At 37.9% G+C, this 21,347-nt stretch overlaps 1 protein-coding gene across 7 annotated transcripts in view; it reads right to left on the bottom strand.

Moving 5' to 3' along the window:
* ANKRD44 (ankyrin repeat domain 44) overlaps positions 1-21,347 on the bottom strand; it is a 183,258-nt gene that overhangs the window by 93,416 nt on the left and 68,495 nt on the right. For all 7 annotated transcript variants that reach the window (XM_070732107.1, XM_070732109.1, XM_070732102.1 and 4 more), the window contains exon 3: positions 13,284-13,362. In XM_070732107.1, the coding sequence (XP_070588208.1) occupies positions 13,284-13,362 (79 nt within the window). The remainder of the gene's footprint in view (positions 1-13,283; positions 13,363-21,347) is intronic.

Here is a 21,347-nt window from a genome sequence, read left to right as displayed (position 1 = left end):
GGCCCCATTTACCCCTGACAATAGGCGTTCCATAATGCTCTGGAATATTCCTGGGGCTATGCTTACCCCAAACTGTAACCTCGTGCATTTGAAAGCCCCCCTGTGCGTTACAATTGTTTGAGCGTTTGCTGTTTGTTCATCGACCGGAAGTTGCTGGTAAGCTTGCGCCAGGTCGATCTTTGCGAACCTTTTTCCCTCCCCCAGGGAGTGTAGCAGTTGTTGCACAACCGGGATGGGGTAGGGGTGGTGTTGGAGTGCCTTGTTTAGGGTCGATTTGTAATCAGCGCAAACTCTTAAAGAGCCATCTGGCTTCAGAGGGGTAACTATGGGAGTTTCCCATGGCCCCTGTTCCACAGGGACCAAAATACCTTGGCTAATGAGTTTGTCCAGCTGTATGTCTAGTTTGGGGAGGAGCGGCAGGGGGACCCTGCGAGGTTTTAGTCTGATCGGTGGGACCTTGGGGTCAATAGAGAAAGATATAGGGGGCCCCTTATACAATCCCAGTGTGGGGCTGAACACTTCAGGGAACTCTTTCACAAAGTTAGGCATATCATAACAGTTTACATTACACACACCCGAAATCTCGATCCCCAGTGGTTCCATCCATGCTAAACCCAGAAGAGAGTGCTTGGCCCCTGTTACAATAAGCATGGGAAGGGTACATTTAACATTCTTGAATGCGATAGGTACATTTGCTGTTCCCAAGACCGAGATTACTCCCCCCTGAAAGTCTCTAATCACCAAAGAGGTTTGATTTAGGTCAGCCTTAGATACATTAGGCATATACAGTTTAAATTTTTCCCAGGGCATGATGGTATATCTAGAGCCCGTATCCAGCTCCATTGAGCAAGGTTGGTTATTGAGTAACAGTGATATAACAATTTTAGCCCCTTTTTTGGTTGCCGTGTTATTCACGGAAAATTGAGAGTTACCTCTATAGTAGTCGCGGTTAGCGGTTGAGTAGTTCCTTTGACCCGCGTTGCGGAATGGTCTCCTTTCTCGCGCTTGGGGGGTCTGGTTTTGAGGTCGCTGGTATTGCGGTGTGGCAAATGTTTCCTCTGGCGCTGTTGCTCTGCATGCGATGGCGATGTGGCCTCTCCGGTTGCAACGGCGGCATGTAGCGTCTCGGAAGGGGCATCGATGGCGCTGGTGATTTCCCCGGCAGCCCGCGCAGGGGGCTGGGTGAGTAGCTCTCAGGTGTCTCGGCTGGTCTTGCACCAGGAGGCAGTTGTCTCCGCTGGGAATTTGTTGGCTGTTGTCTGTTTCCACGGCGCTGGGAGACGCGGAGTCGATTTTTGCAATGAGTTCTCGCCTTCCGTGCTCTTTCAATTCTCTCGCCGCTGCGTCGGCTGCTTCTGCGGTTTGCGCCAGTTTAATCACGGTTTGTAGGCTCGGCTCTTCTTCGATGAGGAGTTTATTTCTCACCGTGCTGCTTTTCATGCCGAAAACCAAGGCGTCGGTGAGGCGAGCTTCCGGGTCTTTAAACTTGCATTGAGCAAGTACCGTTCGAAGCCGCGTTGTAAACTGGCTGATCGACTCGGTTTCCCTCTGAGCCATCATGTGGAATTGATGCCGAAAAACCATGGCTGGTTTGGTCGGCTTGAAATGGCTCGCCAGTTTTTGTTGTAGGACGTCCCACGCTGTGGCTCTTGCTTGTTCCGGTTCGGTGAGAGTTTGGGCAAGTCTACGGATTTCTGCGCCGCAGTAGTTAAGGAAAATAGCCCGTCTGCGATCGGCTTTGGCGTCCTGCATTCCCGCCGCCTCGAGGAAGATCTCGAAGGTGGCCATGTACTCGTCCCATGTCGATTTCTCGGGATCGAAGAGTTCCGGAGCCTGGCCGATCTGGATTTTGTCCATGTTGCACGCGAAGTTTCTTCCGTCTGTTCGTCGCCAGTGAAGTAGACCCAGAGACAGGGTTTTGAGCAATCGGTACTTTTATTCAGCTCAGAGAACAAGTGACAGCTCAGCAAGGTAAAGTGACAATTCAGCGAGTACCGACTGACTCTGCCTGGAGAAACCGCTCCTTTTATATATTTGCGGTTCCCGCCAAAGCTAGAGCCGGCCGCGTCTGAGCCAATCAGGAGCGACTTCCTGCTTGGGCTCAGACAGCGCTGAAAGAGGAACAAACTATTTACAGAGTTACAAGGTAGCCATTACAGGATACAACAATAAGAACTGCAGAAAAAACAATTGCTGCCAATCTGCCTTCCATTGTACTGCATGAGTCAAAAAGAAGGCAGGGGAAATATTTACTGACCCCTCGCATCCTAGACATAAACTGTTTAAACTCCTACCCTCAAAATATCACTGCACAGCACTGTACACCAAGATAACTAGACACAAGAACAGTTTTCCCCCGAATGCCATCACTCTGCTAAACAAATAATTCTCTCAACAGTGTCAAACTATTTACTAAGTCTGCACTACTATTACTACAAGTTTTTTCCTCATAATTCCTATCACCCATTTCCTCCCACTTATGACTGTATGACTGTAACTTGTTACTTGTATCCTTAAGATTTTATTAATATTGATTGTTTCCTCATTGCCTATTTGACCCCTATGACAATCATCAAGTGTTGTACATCATGATTCTTGACAAATGTATATTTTCTTTTATGTACACTGAGAGCACCTGCACCAAAGACAAATTCCTTGTGTGTCCAATCACACTTCGGCAATAAAGAATTCTATTCTATTCTAATCAAAGGCATCAAAAATGTAATCAAAGTTATTGATTGAGTGATTGCCTTTATTATTTTTATAAATAACTCAAGATGGCAATCATATCTAATAGCCTTTTCTTCTCTTATTTTTCCCACAAAAATAACACTGTGACTGAGTGACTGACCCTAAGACAAGACTAGAACTCACCGTCTCACAGTTTCTAATCTGATGCTTTAACCAGTTACTAAAAAATCATGAAAGGCATCAGCCATTTGCTTATAACACGATTAAAGACTGGGCAGTTCCATCACTTGCATTGTTGATACTGATCATACACATCCTATTCTGTGGCTATCCATCTATCTATACAAAATTTAGTTCATGTGCACTGGCCAACTGCCCTCTAAATCTATATCTGGAGCAAATGAGAAAGCGGAGAAGCAGGGGAAGGGCCAAAATTCATAGCTTCGCTAAGACAGCATTTTATTGCATTATTGGATTCATTGTCTAAACCCTAAAATAAAGTGGACATTCATTTATTTGTTCATTCATTCAATTTCTATAACCGTCCATCTCAACTGAGTGACTGTTCCCTATTCTATTAGTAGAATCCTCATTCTACTATTTTTAAAATAAAAGATAGTCCTTATCAATACTACTTGCTTTCTTCATTCCATCGCAAATCCCTTCTGTGAATAGGCTGTTTCTCCAAGTTGTGTTTTTTATTTCTAGTATCCTATTGTTGTTCAATAAGATTTAAACAGAAGATGGAAGAAATATTTTTGTCATCAATAGGCCCAATACATTACATAGTTTTGATATAATACCTTAAAAAAAAGAAGAAGAAAGGAATTCACAGTTTTACTGATTGCTTGACTGCAATCTCTGAAAAAATAAGGTGTAAATTTTCCTGGGAAATGAAACACATTTCTAAACATACCACAGAAGTATAGTAGTGCCTTTTTAATCAGATCTGGCTTCCACATCCTCTGCCTTTGCAAATTTTCAAAGTGCTGTTTATCTAACATAGAGAAGTTATCTGTACATTTAATTTCACTGATGTATTTAAATGTATTTTAAAAGCAACTATTCAGAATGTCTGATTAAGAATGGAACCTTTCCCACTGCTGCAAAAGAGCCATTCAAATTAGTTACCGGTACTTTTTATTTTAAAATCATGTGACCCTGATATTATACTGCCTTGCTGGCTCAAAGAATATGGCTCTGTTACATAAAATGGACCACTATTCGGCAACATATTTTAGGTTACAACTTCCATAAATCTCAACCAGCAACTCTCCGAGATCTACTTCTGCTCCTCACATTCAGAGACAAGACAATATTGTTGGCAGAAGAGCATTAATCCAGCGGTCCCCAAAGTACGGCCCGCGGGCCACATGCGGCCCGCTGAGGCTATTTATCAGGCCCACAGGTGAGTGACAGGAGCACATCTAATTTTCCATGAATATAATGCGGTATTTTGTTAGTAACTAATATCAATCATCAAAAAAGTTGCAAAAGTTTTTTTTTCTAATTTTGTGATCCAGTTACATTCATTTTCTTTTAATTAAATTCCCTCCTCAAAAAAGTACAACACCAATTATATTTCTAACTTATTAACCATTATGCCAAAGTGCTTCCTTCTTTCTTTATACATTTTTCTATAAGCCAAGAAAACCTTGTATAGCTAATCAGATGTTAACAAAAGAAAATTAAAAACAAAACATAAACATATATGAATTTCAGATTTCTTCCCTCCCCCCCCTCTAAATAGTACGTTCCCATTTTGTTTTTTACTTTAAAATAAGCTATGTGCAGTGTGCATAGGGATTTGTTCATAGGTATTTTTTATAGTCCGGCCCTCCAACAGTCCAAAGGACAGTGAACTGGCCCCCTGTGTAAAAAGTTTGGGGACCCCTGGCATTAATCCATAAACTAAGTGCTTCTTCCTGATTATCTGGCTGATATTCTGTATTAGAGTATTAGGATTTTTAAGGTTTTTAACTATATTGATTGGATTGTTGTATTGCTATGGTTTTTTTATATATGTTGTGAGCTGCCCCGAGTCCTTGGAGAGGGGCGGCATACAAATCCAATTAATAAAATAAAGAATAAGGACCACACTAATCAGAGCACATGTAACTCTATGGAACCTTGGGGTAGAACTGTCACTGTGCAGCTCGCTCTTTAACAAACCCAACACAGTCCTAACCAATATTAAGTGTCCTGAAGATGTGCTCAGACATTCATTTTAGCAGCTTCAAAGAGCCACACTTCTCTTTGAAGTTTGCTGTGCTGCTGAACACCGCCTTTGGCCCACAGCTAGCAAGAATCAAACAACCTAATCTGCTCTGAATTGTGTAGCTAATAATCATATCATAACATGGTTCTTTATTAAATTTAAAGCTGTGCTGACGGGGGTGATTTCAACAGGGGCGCAGCAAACATGGAGGGGAGATTTATACCGTTATGGGACCGTGGCCCTTGATAGTATAAGTTTAATTAGACATATAAATAAATTAACATTAGGGGGAGGGAGTCTCCTTTGTGCTGAAACTAATTTTATGAAAGCAAGAGCTATTTTTGGCAGGGTGGCAGAAAGGGGAGAAGGATAGCCCCTCTCTCTTTGAAGCATGCTCCTGATAAAAATCTGTCACACCCAAATGGTTTTCAGTTTTAAAAATTAGAGAAATTGCTGCTAGCCTTAGAGAGCAGGCAACTTTTTGTGCAGGCTAAATAAGTCTGATATCGAACCGTAAATCCCTGATGTGAAAACACAGGTTCTCTTATTCGATTATATATAAATTCAAACAGGATTTCCAAAATCCTTTTATCCCCTGCCTCACAATCTCAATTTGACAGTTTCAACCTACATAAACAGTCACGCTGGCTATGGTTTCACCGTGCTGTTTTGAGACATCTGGCTGCAGGTCTTCTGCATTAACTCTGAATAATTTCTGTTTAATGGTAACCCAGAGGCCCATTCCTGATATGTCTCCATGCAAAGGACATATGCTTTATTCATTACATGCTATGTTTATTTGTACTGCTGGTGCACCAGTTCATGTGCCACAAGGCTAACTATGAGCATATTTCATCAAATGTCTCTCCTGAGCCTTGAGGGAAATTCAATGGGCCAATTCTTTTTGCAGGTTCTAGCCTCCCCGGTAAGACTGCTACAGGTTATAAATCCTTCTTGCATTACTTTAAATATAAAAAATGAACAGAAAAGATTTGAGGAGTTTTGCTGTCTGCTGTTTAGGCTGATCAGTATTCAACCAATTCATCCTTTATGAAGCATCATCCAAAATGTAGACCTATTTTTAACAAATGAAAATGCATTAGTCTGATAGAGAGCGGCATTACAGCAAAGTAATTTATAAGTCATAACCTTGTATTACTCAAAAAGGAGTACAAGCAGTGATGTTCTTGATAAATAATGGCACTTTAGAGTTTCACCTACCCTACTCAACCCAACTCTACCCTAGATGAATTCAAATCACCAGGACCGGATGGATTACACCCCAAGGTTCTGAAGGAATTGGCAGATGAGATCAGGTATAGTATATGTAGTACCTTGCTCAACAGTAGTAACTGGGAGAGGGACCTTGGAGACCTAGTGGACAACCATTTAAATATGAGCCAACAGTGTGCAGCAGCTGACAAAGAGTTCAAGGCTGTGTTAACAGAGGGATAGAGTCAAGATCATGTGAAGTGTTAGTACCACTTTATAAGGCCTTGGTAAGGCCACACTTGGAATACTGCATTAAATTTTGGTCGCCGCCATGCAAAAAGGATGTTGAAACTCTAGAAAAAGCGCAGAGAACAGCAACAAAGATGATTAGGAGACTGGAGGATAAAACATGAAGGAAGGTTGAAGGAACTGTTTAATGAAAAGAAGAACTAGGGGAGACATGATAGCAGTGTTCCAATAACTCAGGGTTTGCGACACAGAAGAGGGAGTCAACTATTCTCCAAAGCATCTGAGGGTAGAACAAGAAGCAATGGGTGGAAACTAATGAAGGAGAGAAGCAACTTAGAACTAAGGAGAAATTTCCTGACAGTTAGAATAATTAATCCATGGAATAAGCTTGCCTCCAGAAGTTGTGAATGCTCCCAACATTGAAGCTTTTAAGAAGATTTTGGATAACCATTTGTTTTAAGTGGGGTAGGGTTTCCTGCCTAAGCAGGGGGTTGGACTACAAGGCAGCCAGAAAAGCAGCCAGAAATAACACACAAACCCAAAAAGGAAGCATTGACCAAACCTCAAAAACATGAGGTCACGTTTTTGACCTGCCAGGTCAGAAAAGGAAGGTGTATTGATTTATCGATATACATATTTATTAATCAGTTACTTTATTTATTTCATTTGTATGTCACCCATTTCCTTTGAGAATAACTTAAATTGCTACTTTAGAAGAAAGAGTTCTCTAAAATAGGTTTTTGAATATAATATTCACCAATGTTTGCACCAAAGTCTCCACCAATACTGAAGCACAAAAACAAAGCTTGACATCCAGAAAACATATTTTAAGCATCCCAATGGGTTCATATTCATTATCTCCATAATCCTTACACACTATCTTGGGAGGAAGATCAATTTTATCAATTCGGTAAAAAAGCAAACATTTGGAATGTGGATTCTTCCACAAGTGGCTCTTGATTTATGACCATAAAAATCCATGGTGTTAAAATGCTATATTGCAAGCTAATTCTGCTGATTGCCAGGTCTTCAGTCCTCACTGGCTCAAGGTTGACTAGACCTTCCATCTGCTGACTCTGTAAACTGCTTAGAGAGGGCTGTAAAGCATTGTGAAGCGGTATATAAGTCTAAGTACTATTGCTATTTAACAGTGGTTTGAAGTTATGATGGTATGGGAAAAATGACTTATGTCACAATCTCAAAGCTGTTACTTATAATCATGTTTTGTGACTTTCACAGCCAGTTTCTGGTCATGTGGTTAATAAGAAGCAATTTCCAGCAGATATTATTTTTCCATACTTTTATTCTCCTTCTTTTCCAATTGGGATGATTTCTGGGGGAAAGAGGATGTGTAGGAGGGGAAATGCGAGGAGACTGATTATGCTGAGTTCTAACTATCATTTTATCTAGCCCTGCCTTTTCTACTTTGGAGGTAGTAGCTCTACACAGTGCGCAGAAGCAGAAAATTGTTGGAACCACCTATCTTAAATTATTGTGCCCAAATCACAAGAACTGATAAAGTGGACATGCTCCATGTCTTTTCTATTACTGTGCTCTGATGGGATCCAGAAAATGTGCCTTACTTTATTCGCCTTCTTTAAGGCCTTAAAGACCACCAAGCCTTAAATTAAAATGTTAAGTAAGCTTGGCTTCTATTTATTTTTATGTTGAGAAGTTTTTGAGTTAGACCTCAATGTATTTGTACTTGGTTTATTATCATTATCATCATTATCATTATTATTTTATTCAGAAAAAACAGTAATACACAGCAAACAAGATTGATACGCTGGATTTCGTTTCACAATATCACAATCATCTAGGACTATGTGATGTATTTTCGCAGATCCAAGTACGGTGCCCTTTTGCAACTGACAGATCATGATTTTGACAGTGTTTATTGTTTTCAATTGCCAGCTGAGGTGTTTTGGCACATCACCCAATGTGCCGATTATTACTGGGACCACCTGTACTAGTTTATGCCAGAGTCATTGTAGTTTGATTTTAAAATCATGATATCGTTGAGGTTTTTTTTGTTTTTCATCAGTTCAATTATCACCTGGTATGGCGACATCAATGATCCATACTTTTTTCTTTCCCACAATCGTGAGGTCCGATGTATTGTGTTTCAAAACCTTGACAGTTTGAATTCGAAAGTCCCAAAGTGACAAGGTTTTGACAAGGCTGCTGTTGTTGTTATTTAATGTTTTAAATTGTTCTAAACCTATGGTCATATGTTCAGATATATATCTTTCACATAAATCAAATCAATGCACAGACTGGGATATTTCTGATATACTGTACCACTATAAGACCTTCAAAATAGTCCAGATGGGAAACCAGAACCCTGAGTCTTATACTACTTTTACTGAAAGTTTATAGTAACAGAATCTTGGAAATCTGAAAGCACCTCTTCCCTACCTTACTTTTGCTCTTCCCCAAACTAGGGAAGATCCCTTTTGAGATACTTTCTCCACCCACATATATTCTGTAAACTTAGGTCTCACCTGTCAGACAGTTGTACTGGCTGCAGTTAATTCCTTCTGTCTCTTAGGTATAGTCACAACTTATTTAATCCACTCCAAAGCATCTTTTCATTATGACCCTTCTTCAAAGTAACTTAAAGACAATAATGGGGATCCAGTCGTGGGAAAACAATCAATTGTCTCATTTTATGCCTCATTAATCAAACTTATTAGACCTGAGTTTTTTATTTTTCCGACAGAAATCTTCAGTTTAAAAAATAGCCCAAACTGTGATATAACATTCACAGGACAGAGTGACAATAAGTATCTTTTTTTAACTTCTGCAAAGAAGATTGGAAGTTGCTTTTTTAAGTATTTTTCTTTTTCTTCTCTTATCTACTGTGCTTTTGCTTTTCTTTTTAGCATCAACTATTAAAAAGTTTCTTTTTCTTAACTTTGTATTCTATAGTTTTTCTAAGTATCTTTTATCTTTTCTCAGAAATAATGTAATATTATATTGATTAGCCAATAAGCCATATCAGAATACAAAACATAAAACATACAGTAATAAGATCCTATGTTAACAGTGGAATAAAAGCAATAAGAAAATGCAAATCATATTTCTACGTGACATTTAACTTCAATCTGATCCATATATACAGTTCTCAACTGTACTGTTTTGGACAAATAAAGGGTCAGGTTATATGTAATTTTTGCATTCTGGTCGCATATGAAATATGCTGTTTTAATACAAGAATCCCAATAGGTTATTTGTCTAATGTGCAGTTCAGATAACAGATATCTCCTTCTTATACAATTGACATTCAAATATTATACTGTATGTGTTATGTCTTCTATTTTTGGGGCTTTGCTAGTATAAGTACATTCAATGTAAGGACTGCCTAATAGCTAATCAATAAGTAATACTGTATTAAGTAGATGTGTGAATTTTCACATTCAGAATTAGTTTTTGGTTTTCTGTTTTGTGTATCTGCTCTTATTTGAAGAAGAATAACTCTTGGCCACATATCAATTTTTCATAGTGGGAAAGAAATAATTTTCAAAAAATAGATGCTTCCCCAATTATATAAATTTTCTATTCCATTGCTTAATTTTATTTGTGTTCTGCCATTTTTTAATCTCATTGAAATAACATTAAGCAGCTATGCTCATTAGTGAAAAAGTAATAACCATACATTTTTATAGAACTGATAGAATGTTATTATGATTTTAATACAACTATTTCAATTGTAGAATAAAAAACCCTTTTATTTATTCAACTTTAAAACAAAAACACAACAGGCCCGCAAGCCCAGTTTCATTCAAAAATACCCAAAAGGATTTGTTTTGCCTTAAAAATATATGGCTTGAGTTTTGATAGCTAAAAAAATATTTAATAAATCTGCAGAGCTATAATTAATCCGACATTGTAAAAACTATCTGTCTCTACAATCAGCCTTGGTAAAAATTCTTTCAAATTTGGAATCTGCAAGAATTGAATAAATGCATCAAAATGTTAAAATTCCAGCTAAGACTTCTCATGTGATACCATGCTATATGGTAGTAAGAAGTGGAAATATGCTATATCTACATAAAGTAAGGATGAGCAACTTGTGCTTGCCTTATCAGATGTCTTTATGGATCATAGTTAATCTCTGCAACGTCTTATTTTCCCAATTTGGAAGGTTGTGAGGAGCAAATGGGGTTTTATTCATCCCTTAACCTTTCACTCAACTCTTAACCTTCCAAATTGAGCCCCATGATATTATCAGCAACATGCCTCCAGCATCCAGGATCAAATATATACATTTTTAAACAGTACAGCTCTCTACTGTAAGAAAGTTGCCTAGTCTGGATAATAGGAATGGCAATAGCACTCAGACGTATATACCGCTTTTCAGTGCTTTACAACCTTCTCTAAGTGGTTTACAGAGTCAGCATGTTGCCCCCAACAATTTGGGTCCTCATTTTCTCCACCTTGGAAGGATGGAAGGCTGAATCAACCTCGAGCCTGGTGAGATCTGAACAGCCAAAATCCAGGCAGCTGGCAGGCAACAGAAGTAGTGTGCAGTACTGTATTCTAACCACTGTGCCACCACAGCTATCTATCCCATTGCATACTATCCAATTCCCAATGACTCTGAGAGGTTCGCAAAAAGATAACATTAAAAGGAATAAAACAATGTAATAATAAGCAAAAACAAGGCAGCAAATTAGACAGGAGCAAAAGCAAACTTGCACAATCTAATAGGGGTTCCGGAAAAGCATGAGCAAAAAGCCCATGCATTGAAGGGTGGGGAACCTTAGTTCCAGATGGCAGGTGCTGTGTCAGATGGCATGTTTTAAACAAAAGCACCACAGCATGCCAAATATGCCAGATCAAATCATCCCGGCAGATACCATAGAAGACAAAGTAACCAGGCCTTCATAGATAATCAGAACCTTGAAATAGATCAGTTGGAAATAAATTTGCTATCAACACAACTTGTGAAGCAGAAATGTTACATGGGCATGCCAAGGAATGCCAATGATGTGTTGCACTTGCTTTTGGGTGATCTGCAAGGGAAGCCCCATGTGGTACTAATTTTAAGAAAATGATCGCCAAAAAAAAAAAGCTGTTTGGTGCACTCCTTTCAATGTTTCTCTTCTCAGTCTCCACACCACTGCTGCTACCACTACTACTTCCAGTCTTTATTCCAAGTTACCTCTAGCTTTTTCAGTGCAGTTGTCTGAAATAAAATGCCCATTTAGATCTAATACTTTAAAGAAACATTTTCTTGTCTTGTTAAAAACCTTATGCTTCCTATTTCTGACTGGTTTTGATTACAAGTGTGTTTTGATCACAAGTGTGTTTTGATCACAAACCAGAAGCACTCAGAATTGTATATTGAAAAGAAATGGTTGTCTTCTTTTTATGAGATAATGGAACATTCCTTATTTTTCAGACATAGGTAGTTATGAACTTCTGGACTTCTAGAAAGGATTAAGAATTAGTGATACAGTTGTACCTCTACTTAAGAACTTAATTTGTTTCGTGACCAGGTTCTTAACTAGAAAGGTTTGTAAGTAGAAGCAATTTTCCCATAGGAATCAATGTAATAGCAAATAATGTGGAAAGAAATAAATAATAATCAATGTAATAGCAAATAATGCGGAATCAATGTAATAGCAAATAATGCGGAAAGAAATAAATAATAATGCGGAAAGAAATAAAAGCTTGGAGTTTGGGTGGGAGGTGGAGGAGGAAGAAGAGGAGGAGGACAGTCACTGCCGAAGGAAGAAGGTGAAGTGAGGGGAATAAAAAAAATCTAAAACTTTAAGACTTAAAAAAAAAAGAGGGACTCCGAGGTGGCGAGGAGGCGCACGCGCCTCCCATACACTCGACGCGAGGCTGCTTCACATACACTGTGCCAGGGAAAGAAACCGAACGGGAATGGCAGGAAACTGGCCGGGCTTTCATGCCGCTTTCAAATCTCCTGGGAAATTTTTACGGGCTCAGGTTCTTAAGAAGAAAATAGTTCTTAAGAAGAGGTAAAAAAATCTTGAACACCCGGTTCTTATCTAGAAAAGTTCTTAAGTAGAGGCATTCTTAAGTAGAGGTACCACTGTATTTGGACGGAGATAGTCATTCATTAAGTATTAAATGCCATCAGAAATATTTGACTGGCAGATATTACTAGAATAGGGCAAGAATGGTCTAAAAGCCTAGTCTTGTACCAGGTGATTGCAACCTTGTGCCCATTAGATGTGCTGGCAACAACTCCATAAACTCCTTAGGGAGCCACAATAACTCAAGAGTAGTGTGATCAGTAGTCCAAACTCATTATTGCAAAAAGCTGCTTTCAGAACCAGAGTTTTTCAAGGCATTCCAGCAACAAAGAAAATAGCCAACTTTTCAAAGTGATTAAATAAAATAAGCTTTCCACTGAGTCCTTCATAACACTATATGTTGGGTTTATCTTTATGTTGGGTTTTGAAAAAAAATTGGCATTACTGTTCATTTTTTTAAAGTTATGTGGCTAACACACTGGCATTAACAAGTAATCAGTTACAAAAACCATTTTGTGAGCCAAAGCAGTATTTGAGAGAAGCTTAACATTTCACAGTGCCAAGTTGCTACAGACTGAACACTGGAAAAAGTAGTACTGTATTTAGAATGCTTTCAACAACAAAAAAGTAACATTGTGCAGTTACCAACCCAGACATATATTGCAAGCTTTCCTATCCTGGTGGCCCTCCCATATTCAATTCGAGTAAATACCAACTGGCATAGAAATTGAAATTCAATATATATGAACGGTACAAGCTGAGAGAGGCAGATGTAACAATCGATGTATTACATGTATTAAACCTCTTAGTTTGCATTACCAAATGAGGCATTTCATTCTGTAGCATTTATGAGCATGTCAATAATTTTGCTTTCATAATTCTCAAACAGAAAAGATACATACCGGACAAGATAAGGAGCTCAATGATCTCCGCATCTCCCAAGAAAGCAGCAACATGAAGCGGGGTGCGCTTCTCTGTGTCCTAAAAAAACAAAAGGGAAAAAATGGTTTTAAAAGTTCACTGCAGATGTTGTGCCATATGAACTAGGAGGCTAAGATCATAATTTTGAAGTGGTGTAGATCTTTTTTTTTTTTTAAAGAGAGAGGGGGTGTCTTTGAGTCAGTCTTGACTCCTGGTAACTAGTATTTGGTTTAGCTCCTGAAGTTTTCTTGGTAAGTTTTTTTTAAGAAATGATTTCCTAGGTTGACATTAGCGTGAAGTCACCCATCCAAAGTTTAACCTAATGCCTTAATCAATACATCAAACTGACTCTTTCGGTAGGCTTAAGTCGGTTTTTTAATCAATACAGATTTTGGATCACACTTTTTCTTGCCCTAGCCGACCTTACCTCCCTTAGCAAATAATCATTATCATAACAGCTTCCCAATGTGAGGTATTTGTTACCCTACAGTACTGACTTGAGGATCAAGAAAGACCTTCAGAAATTTGCCTTATTATTTTTTATAAACGATGGAGTATGCAAAATGGTATGACATTGCTATTGGGACAGGTGTGAAAAAGTTGGGTCTGTGCAGCCAAACTCTAGAAAGTCAATAACTTTCCACCTTCCTTCTCCTTGGTTCATTAATTGAAATCAAATCCAGAGTTTCCTTCCTTCCTTGGGCCTCTGATATGTTGTTATACTATTGGGACTTTAACTTTTGATGTAAAACAATTGATTTGGGGGAAGTTTAATCTGCAAATGAGACAACACAGTTGTAATTACTGCAGGTATATATAGTGTTCCTGATATCCTTTTATGTGCTTAAGACTTTAAGCATAAAGATTAAAGTCACGTAGTTTCTACTTTGGGGGCTGAGTATGAATTCAAGTTGCCATCTGGATTTTAATTAGTTAACGATGGCTGGCATCTTATCAAAGTTTAAGGCTATTAAACCATTATAAAAATGCACTTATTTTTTGAAGAGAATGTTATTTTTTCTTATAGAAACAACACGTTTGCAAATTATGTAACCAAAAACAGCCAATGGAATGGTATTTAATTTACAAACTACTACTTGAAAGTTTAAAAGAGAATAATATTTACTGTATGCATTGTGTACCGTCCATTTTTTTGTTTCTGTTCTTTCTTGCACGTTAAAAGTGTTTAAAAACAGACCCCTTATTCTATTTTTTCAAAAATTATATAACAACACAATCCCACAACATGTAGAATTTAATTTGTTCCCCTCTCTTGCATGTGGCATCTATTTGGATGCCACAAGAATTGTGTGGTAGGACTGAAGCTCACCTATAGAGCACCTTATTTGTTTAGTGAACCTGAGATGAAATTCTAGGGTAGGAGTTTAAACAGCTCCAAGAGTTCTTCCCCCACTATGATGCTTTCAGCTCTTTATACCGCGCTTCACCTACTGCGGCTTCACTTCATCGCAGGTTTCTGAGGAAGTTGATCGGCAGATTTAAACAGCCCGCCGAACTCGATCGGCAGGTTTTTTTTAAAAAAAAATATCTAAAATTGTAAATACTGTATTTAAATACTGTATCTAAAATAAATACTGTGTGGGAAGGGTTTATAAACACTTAAAACAATGAAAACTTACCAAACAATTACAATATAAATACTTAAATAAGTACTATCAGTCGATAAATTCCCCATCGCGGATTTCACCTATCGCGGCCAGGTCTGGAACGTAACACCAGCGATAGGTGAGGGACTACTGTATTTGTATCTAGGTCTGAATTCAATTCTCAGGGAAGAGAAGTTAGGACTATTTTTTTAATTATTTAAATTTATTTGCACAGACCAGTGGTAGTTCAAATGAGCTGTGCAGGTCAACTCACTAACGCCCCACCTATCTACATGACTACATACTCTAAACTGTTTAGTGATTGGGTAACCCATTCCGGGAGGGAAGGAGTGTTAGATATGTAAAGGGAGAAAGCGATTTAGCATACCCGTTGCTCACTGGTCCATTTGAATGGTGGGAAAACACAGCACTGTCAGTGGCTGGTCTGATGATCAGAGCCCTTTAAAAGAGGGCTCTGTCTGCCAGCCAGCATGCTGTTTTTCCTGAGAGTCAAACTAAATAAAGTGCTGAAAGTTACACGGGGTTCTACCTCTTCATTCTAAGCCCTCACATAACAGTTGCTCTGAAGGTAAAGGCAAGGGAAAAAGAGCCACTCCCTTGTTTTATTTGTTTGTTTGTTTGTTTGTTTGTTCGTTCATTTATTTGATTTATGCAAATGCCCATCTTGTAAAGCACAATTCTGTATGGTTCCAGAATACAGTAAAACCAAAGGCAAGATAAACAAGAAAACTAGACGTCTGAATATCTCCAATCCATTATACAAAACAATCCTATTCCTACAGGGTCCTGCCTCACCTTCTATCAGTGTGTGTGTGTGTGTGTGTGTGTGTGTGTGTGTGTTTGGAAAGCACTAGAAGAAAACAGTGTTAGGAGATGCTAGTAAACAAGTAAATCTGAAATTTGTCAGTAGCCCCTAGTCCTAATACAGGGCTCCACTTATCCTGTTATTATTAAAGTATCTCCCCGAATCCTCGGAGAAGGGCAGCATACAAGTCTAATAAATAATAATAATAATAATAATAATAATAATAATAATAATAATCTCATTATATGGTTTAAAAAAATATGTCTAACTTTCGGAAATTATCTGGAAACATGTTATACTGCATTACTGCCAAATGTCTATACCTCAATAAGTTAGTATTACCCTTAAATCTACCATCTGGGGCTTTCTTGAATCACAGAGCTCAAAGCAGAAACTACAAAGGTAGCAATTAGCTAGAAACAGATATTCTGAATTTAATTAAAGTTGTGGCACTTTTACTGTACATCATATTTTAGGAATACAGTACAGTATGTGGACATTCTGGATATAGCATTAAGTTCAAATAAAATTAAACGCACATGAAATAATCAAAGATTTCCTCAAGCGCACTTGACTCTTGATGAAGATATGTACATGCCTTTGTGTTTTCTTGCCAACAATATAGAAATATTTTATATTGCCTTCCTTCTCATTTCTACTCAATCTAGCCTATAAAGCTGGCATCTCCTGATAAGCTTTTATTAATCCTTCTATTAATTACTGGTAGGCCTAATCCTACTTGGCTTTTTCACTATTAGTTAAAATACACCAGATATTCAAGAATGAGTGGCAATTTAGAGATCAATTTGCAATATGTAAAAGTAATCAAGCTCTATATCAAAAGGACAGGGGGGAAAAATCAGGGCTAATATATTGAAGACACCACTCTTCCTTTATAAATATTCTGAAAGATTCTAGTTTACAAGAACAACTGAATTAAAGAATGTCGATTGCAGAGGAAGGACATCTCACATTAAAATAAGCATGGTATGTTTTAAACACAGATCTTAAACTAAAAAGCAATGGCCCCAAACAATAGCCGTATTTACAGTACTTTAGCCTTCAATGAAAGTATTTTACACTGTTTATAGTTTTGTGCTAAAAAATAAAAGCAAACTGATACATGAGGAAGGTAACTTTTGCTGAGAAATAAAAATGAACAAATGACAACTGCATATTATTCAATCATTTAAACATGTCTTTCTTTATCTAATTAAATCCAAATATGTTGGACTAGAATATTGAGCAATACGGAATTAGGGGAACTAGAATCCAACTAAAGTGGTGAGCTTTAAATGGCCGTCAGCCTTTCAGTTGTGTCCGACCCTCGACCACTATATGGATCAACGCATTTCATGACCCTTTGTCTCATACCACCTCCTTCAGATCCACCATGGACAACACAGTGTCACCTTTAATAGTGTCCAGCCAGTGGGCCTTAAATTCTGAAAAGCTATTCTTTACATGGGTTTTCAATATTCTATATTGATGTGAAAATAACCAATTTTCCAACATTGTCAAGAAACTGCATGGACCTCAAAAACAGGAAAACCAAAACCAATAACGTACTGACTGCATTTCTGAAGTGGTAGTTGAAGCAGGATCAAAAAGTCTATCGCTAATGTTTACCAGTTAGGGAAATATATCTACATACATGCACAAGAATCACAAAAATATTTTGACACTGTTGATAACAGAACACTATAGTTAATATATCAGTAGAAGGGAATACAGCGAAAATAATTTTGGGGGCTGGATCATAGCTCCAAAACATGAAAACCACCAGCTTTTAATTCAGGACACAAAATGACTCAATTTCAAAATTGGTCCATCCATCTTAAAATATTGAAAAAAGTCCTATAAATTCTTATACTAACTGCCAATTTATGGCAGCTTCATATTCCCCGAGGCTCAGGATAACCAAATAAATCCTCATAAGTTACAATGGATTTCAGACTGTGCAAAGAATAAATGAGAAAAAATGGCCTGTCAATATAAAAAAAAATACCTTAATATTAATTAGAGTCATTAAATATTGACTTTCAGTGAAATTTAGATATACAACAATGGGAACCAGCCAGGTCTCTAAACTATTGTTAGATTAAGAACATATATTTGAGTTGTATAAATTCAGTATGAGGAATTCTAAATCCCCTTATTCCATATGGATATTTAGCCTACGAAACCACATGTGTGAACACTGGGATTACAATCAGGACTACAAGGTAAGACATACAGAGAGAAATTTTTGAGGAAAAAATAGAGCAATCAAGATAGTACAGTATTTGAACCAGGAAAAACAAGCTAAATTCATAATGAAACACTCTCTACATATATAATCATGCTATATTTTTACACAAATTCACATTAGGAAAGGGAACAAATGTCTCTATTCTTCTTACAACATTATGCAGCAAAATCATTGCAGGAAGACCAAAATCACAGCTTACTGGTTTTAAAAATTACAACCCAACACCAGTCCTCCATCAGTGAAAAGTAAAAAGAGGATTTTTTCACATAGGTTGAAACAGCAAACAGCACTGACTATGCAGTAAGAATAAGAAAGAGACAATTAGAAATCCCTAAAGTAAATTATACATAATGGCCAGGATCACTCAAATAGAAGTCTCCTACCTACACGCACAGAAAGAGAGAGAGAGAAAGAGAGAGAGAGAGAGAGAGTGAGTGAGTGAGAGAAAGAGAGAAAGAGAGAGAGAGAGAGAGTGAGTGAGAGAAAGAGAGAGAGAGGGAGAGAAAATGCAATCCTCTAATTTAGAAATAGATTAACAGAGTTAGAAAGAACATTGGAGGTCTTCCAGTGCAACCCCCTGCTTAAGAAGGAAAACCTTCAGTTCTTCAGGCAAACTACCGTATTATCCAATCTCTTCTTAAAAACTTCCCGTGTTGGAGTATTCACAATCTCTGGAAGCAGGTTGTTCCACTGATTAATTGTTCTGTCAGGAAATTTCTCCTTAACTCTAGGTTGCTTTTCTGCTTGATTAGTTTCCACCCATTGCTTCTTGTTCTACCCTCAGGTGCTTTGGAGAATAGATTGACTCCTTCTTCTTTGTGTCCACTCCTGAGATATTGGGACACTGCTATCATGTCTCCCCTAGTCCTTCTTTTCATCAAACTAGACATACCCAGTTCCAGCAGCCGTTCTTTATGTTTTAGCCTCCAGTCCCCCAATCATTTTTGCTCAGGGGTAGATTCCACCTTACTTCACTGCTGGTTTGTTCCCTCCATGTGGTTGCGCCTCATGGGCATGTGCGTGCTTTGCAATATTACAATAACAAAATATTTTGTTTATATATAATATATAAACAAAGCCAAAAAAAGATGCGACTGCATGCAAAGTGGTAGAACTCAGCTTCTTTCTTATTTCAGAAAGAAATAAAAAATAAAATAAAAATAACAAAATAATATTTTTTTTTTTTTAAAGATGGCAGCGCCGATGGACCAGCACTGACCGATTTTGTTCGGTGACATCTTCATGACATCACCATAGCCAGGATTATCTGTCAGTAACTGCTTGATTTCTTGTAAACTCCCACTTCTGTCATCAGCGATAGTATCTAAGAACATAGGAACATAAGAAGAGCCTTGCTGAATCAGGCCAAAGCCCATCGAGTCCAGCATTCTGTGTCACACAGTGGCCCACCAATTGTCCATGGGGATCTAAGCTCCTTATCTTCTGTAAGGCTCTTCTGGTTGCTTACAATTTTCTATGCATCTGCATCTTCTCCAGCGACCCTTGTTTTAATGATATGTATCCAAGTTTTTAAAGTTTTAACTTTATTACTAGCATTTCCAGTGAGTGATCCAATTTCATTTCACCTGGTATTATTTGTTCATTTTGTGGTCCAAATATTCTGAATAATTTTGTCTAGCATAACAATTCCAAGGCATGAATTTTTCTTCATTCAGTCTTCCTGACCGTCCAGTTGTTATAGTCACATGCTGCAATTAGAGAAACTATGACAGTAATAATTAGTGTGATATCTTTATAATTTAACATTTTGTCTAGTTCTGTCATATCTTTTGCTCGTTGCAGACGTCTTTGTATTTCATAGCTTTAGTCACCAATCTTGTGAAATTTTGAACTCACTTTTTCATTGCTTCAACTTTGCATTTTCTTGTTTCCATTGGATTGGCGTTGCTTGATATAACTTTAAGGACTTTTTAAATATGAGCTAATAGACCAATTTTTATACTCTTCTTTTACCATGATAAATTATTCTTTTTTTAATTATTATTATTTATTGGATTTGTATGCCGCCCCTCTCCGCAGACTCGGGGCAGCTAACAACAGTAACAAAACAGTATAATCCAATACTAAAAACAGTTAAAACCCATTATATAAAAACCAATCATACATACAGACATACCATGCATAAAATTTTAAAGGCCTAGGGGGAAAGTGTATCTCAATTCCCCCATGCCTGGGGGCAGAGGTGGGTTTTAAGCAGCTTACGAAAGGCAAGGAGGGTGGGGGCAATTCTAATCTCTGGGGAGAGTTGGTTCCAGAGGGCCGGGGCCGCCACAGAGAAGGCTCTTCCCCTGGGTCTCGCCAAACGACATTGTTTGGTTGACAGGACCCGGAGAAGACCCACTCTGTGGGACCTAACTGGTCGCTGGGATTTGTGCAGCTTCTTCCTCACTTCTTGCTATCAAAGTAGTATCATTAAAATATCCAGTATAATCTCATCATTTATACATTTTCATAATCTTATAAAGAAATGACTTAAAATGTTGAAGTCTTAATAACAAACACACACCCCATATTGTCCCACACAACGGAGAGGGGCGGCATGCAAATCTAATAAATAAATAAAATAAATAAAACAACTACTGTACTATCTTTGAAATATCCTTATTTACTGTCTAACTAGTGACTAACCACCTCACCTCAATACTGTTATTGCAGTGGATTACAAAAACAGCATACTAAGCAGCAAAAAAAAAAGCACTTCCATGAAGAATGTAAAAAGAAAACCCAGCAGGCCATCTTGATTTTGTCTGTTCTGCCCAATTGAACTTCCATAACTTTAGGGAAAAAGAAAGTTCTGCATCTTTACTTCAAGAGCCTTCCAGGTTGACTTGTCATTAAATACTGATTGTGAAATTAACTAACAGAGGAATTCCTAGTAAACTATTGATTATAATTGTAAAACAACCAAAGGGGGAAAAAAAGGGATCCATTATATGTATGTTGCATTGGTACCATAAATTCTGCATAAAGAGAAACTGTAGATCCATATGGCCTTGCAAGCTAAATATGCTAAAGAGCATCAGAAACTTTCAGGGGAAATCAATCTGTCTGTCTGCCTGTCTGTCTACCTGTCTACCACAGGAACAAAAAGAGACATTATTCTAAAGCAAGTAGTTAAAAGCATCAGATTGAACACCCTGAAAGCTGTCAGGCAGAAACATTTCTGATATACAACATAGTTTAATTTGAATGTAACAATGCTTAGGGTCCAATGGGACATTTCTATTCCCATCATATTCGTATGAGGATAGACTTGTGTCATCATAATTTTGAAGTCTTAGGCATAATTTAGGGGATGGGAGCAGTAATGCTTGCTTGCTTATTTATTCATTCATTCATT

Source organism: Erythrolamprus reginae, chromosome 1, assembly GCF_031021105.1.
Source record: "Erythrolamprus reginae isolate rEryReg1 chromosome 1, rEryReg1.hap1, whole genome shotgun sequence".
NCBI lineage: Eukaryota > Metazoa > Chordata > Lepidosauria > Squamata > Dipsadidae > Erythrolamprus > Erythrolamprus reginae.
This window is presented reverse-complemented; position numbering and strand designations above follow the sequence as displayed.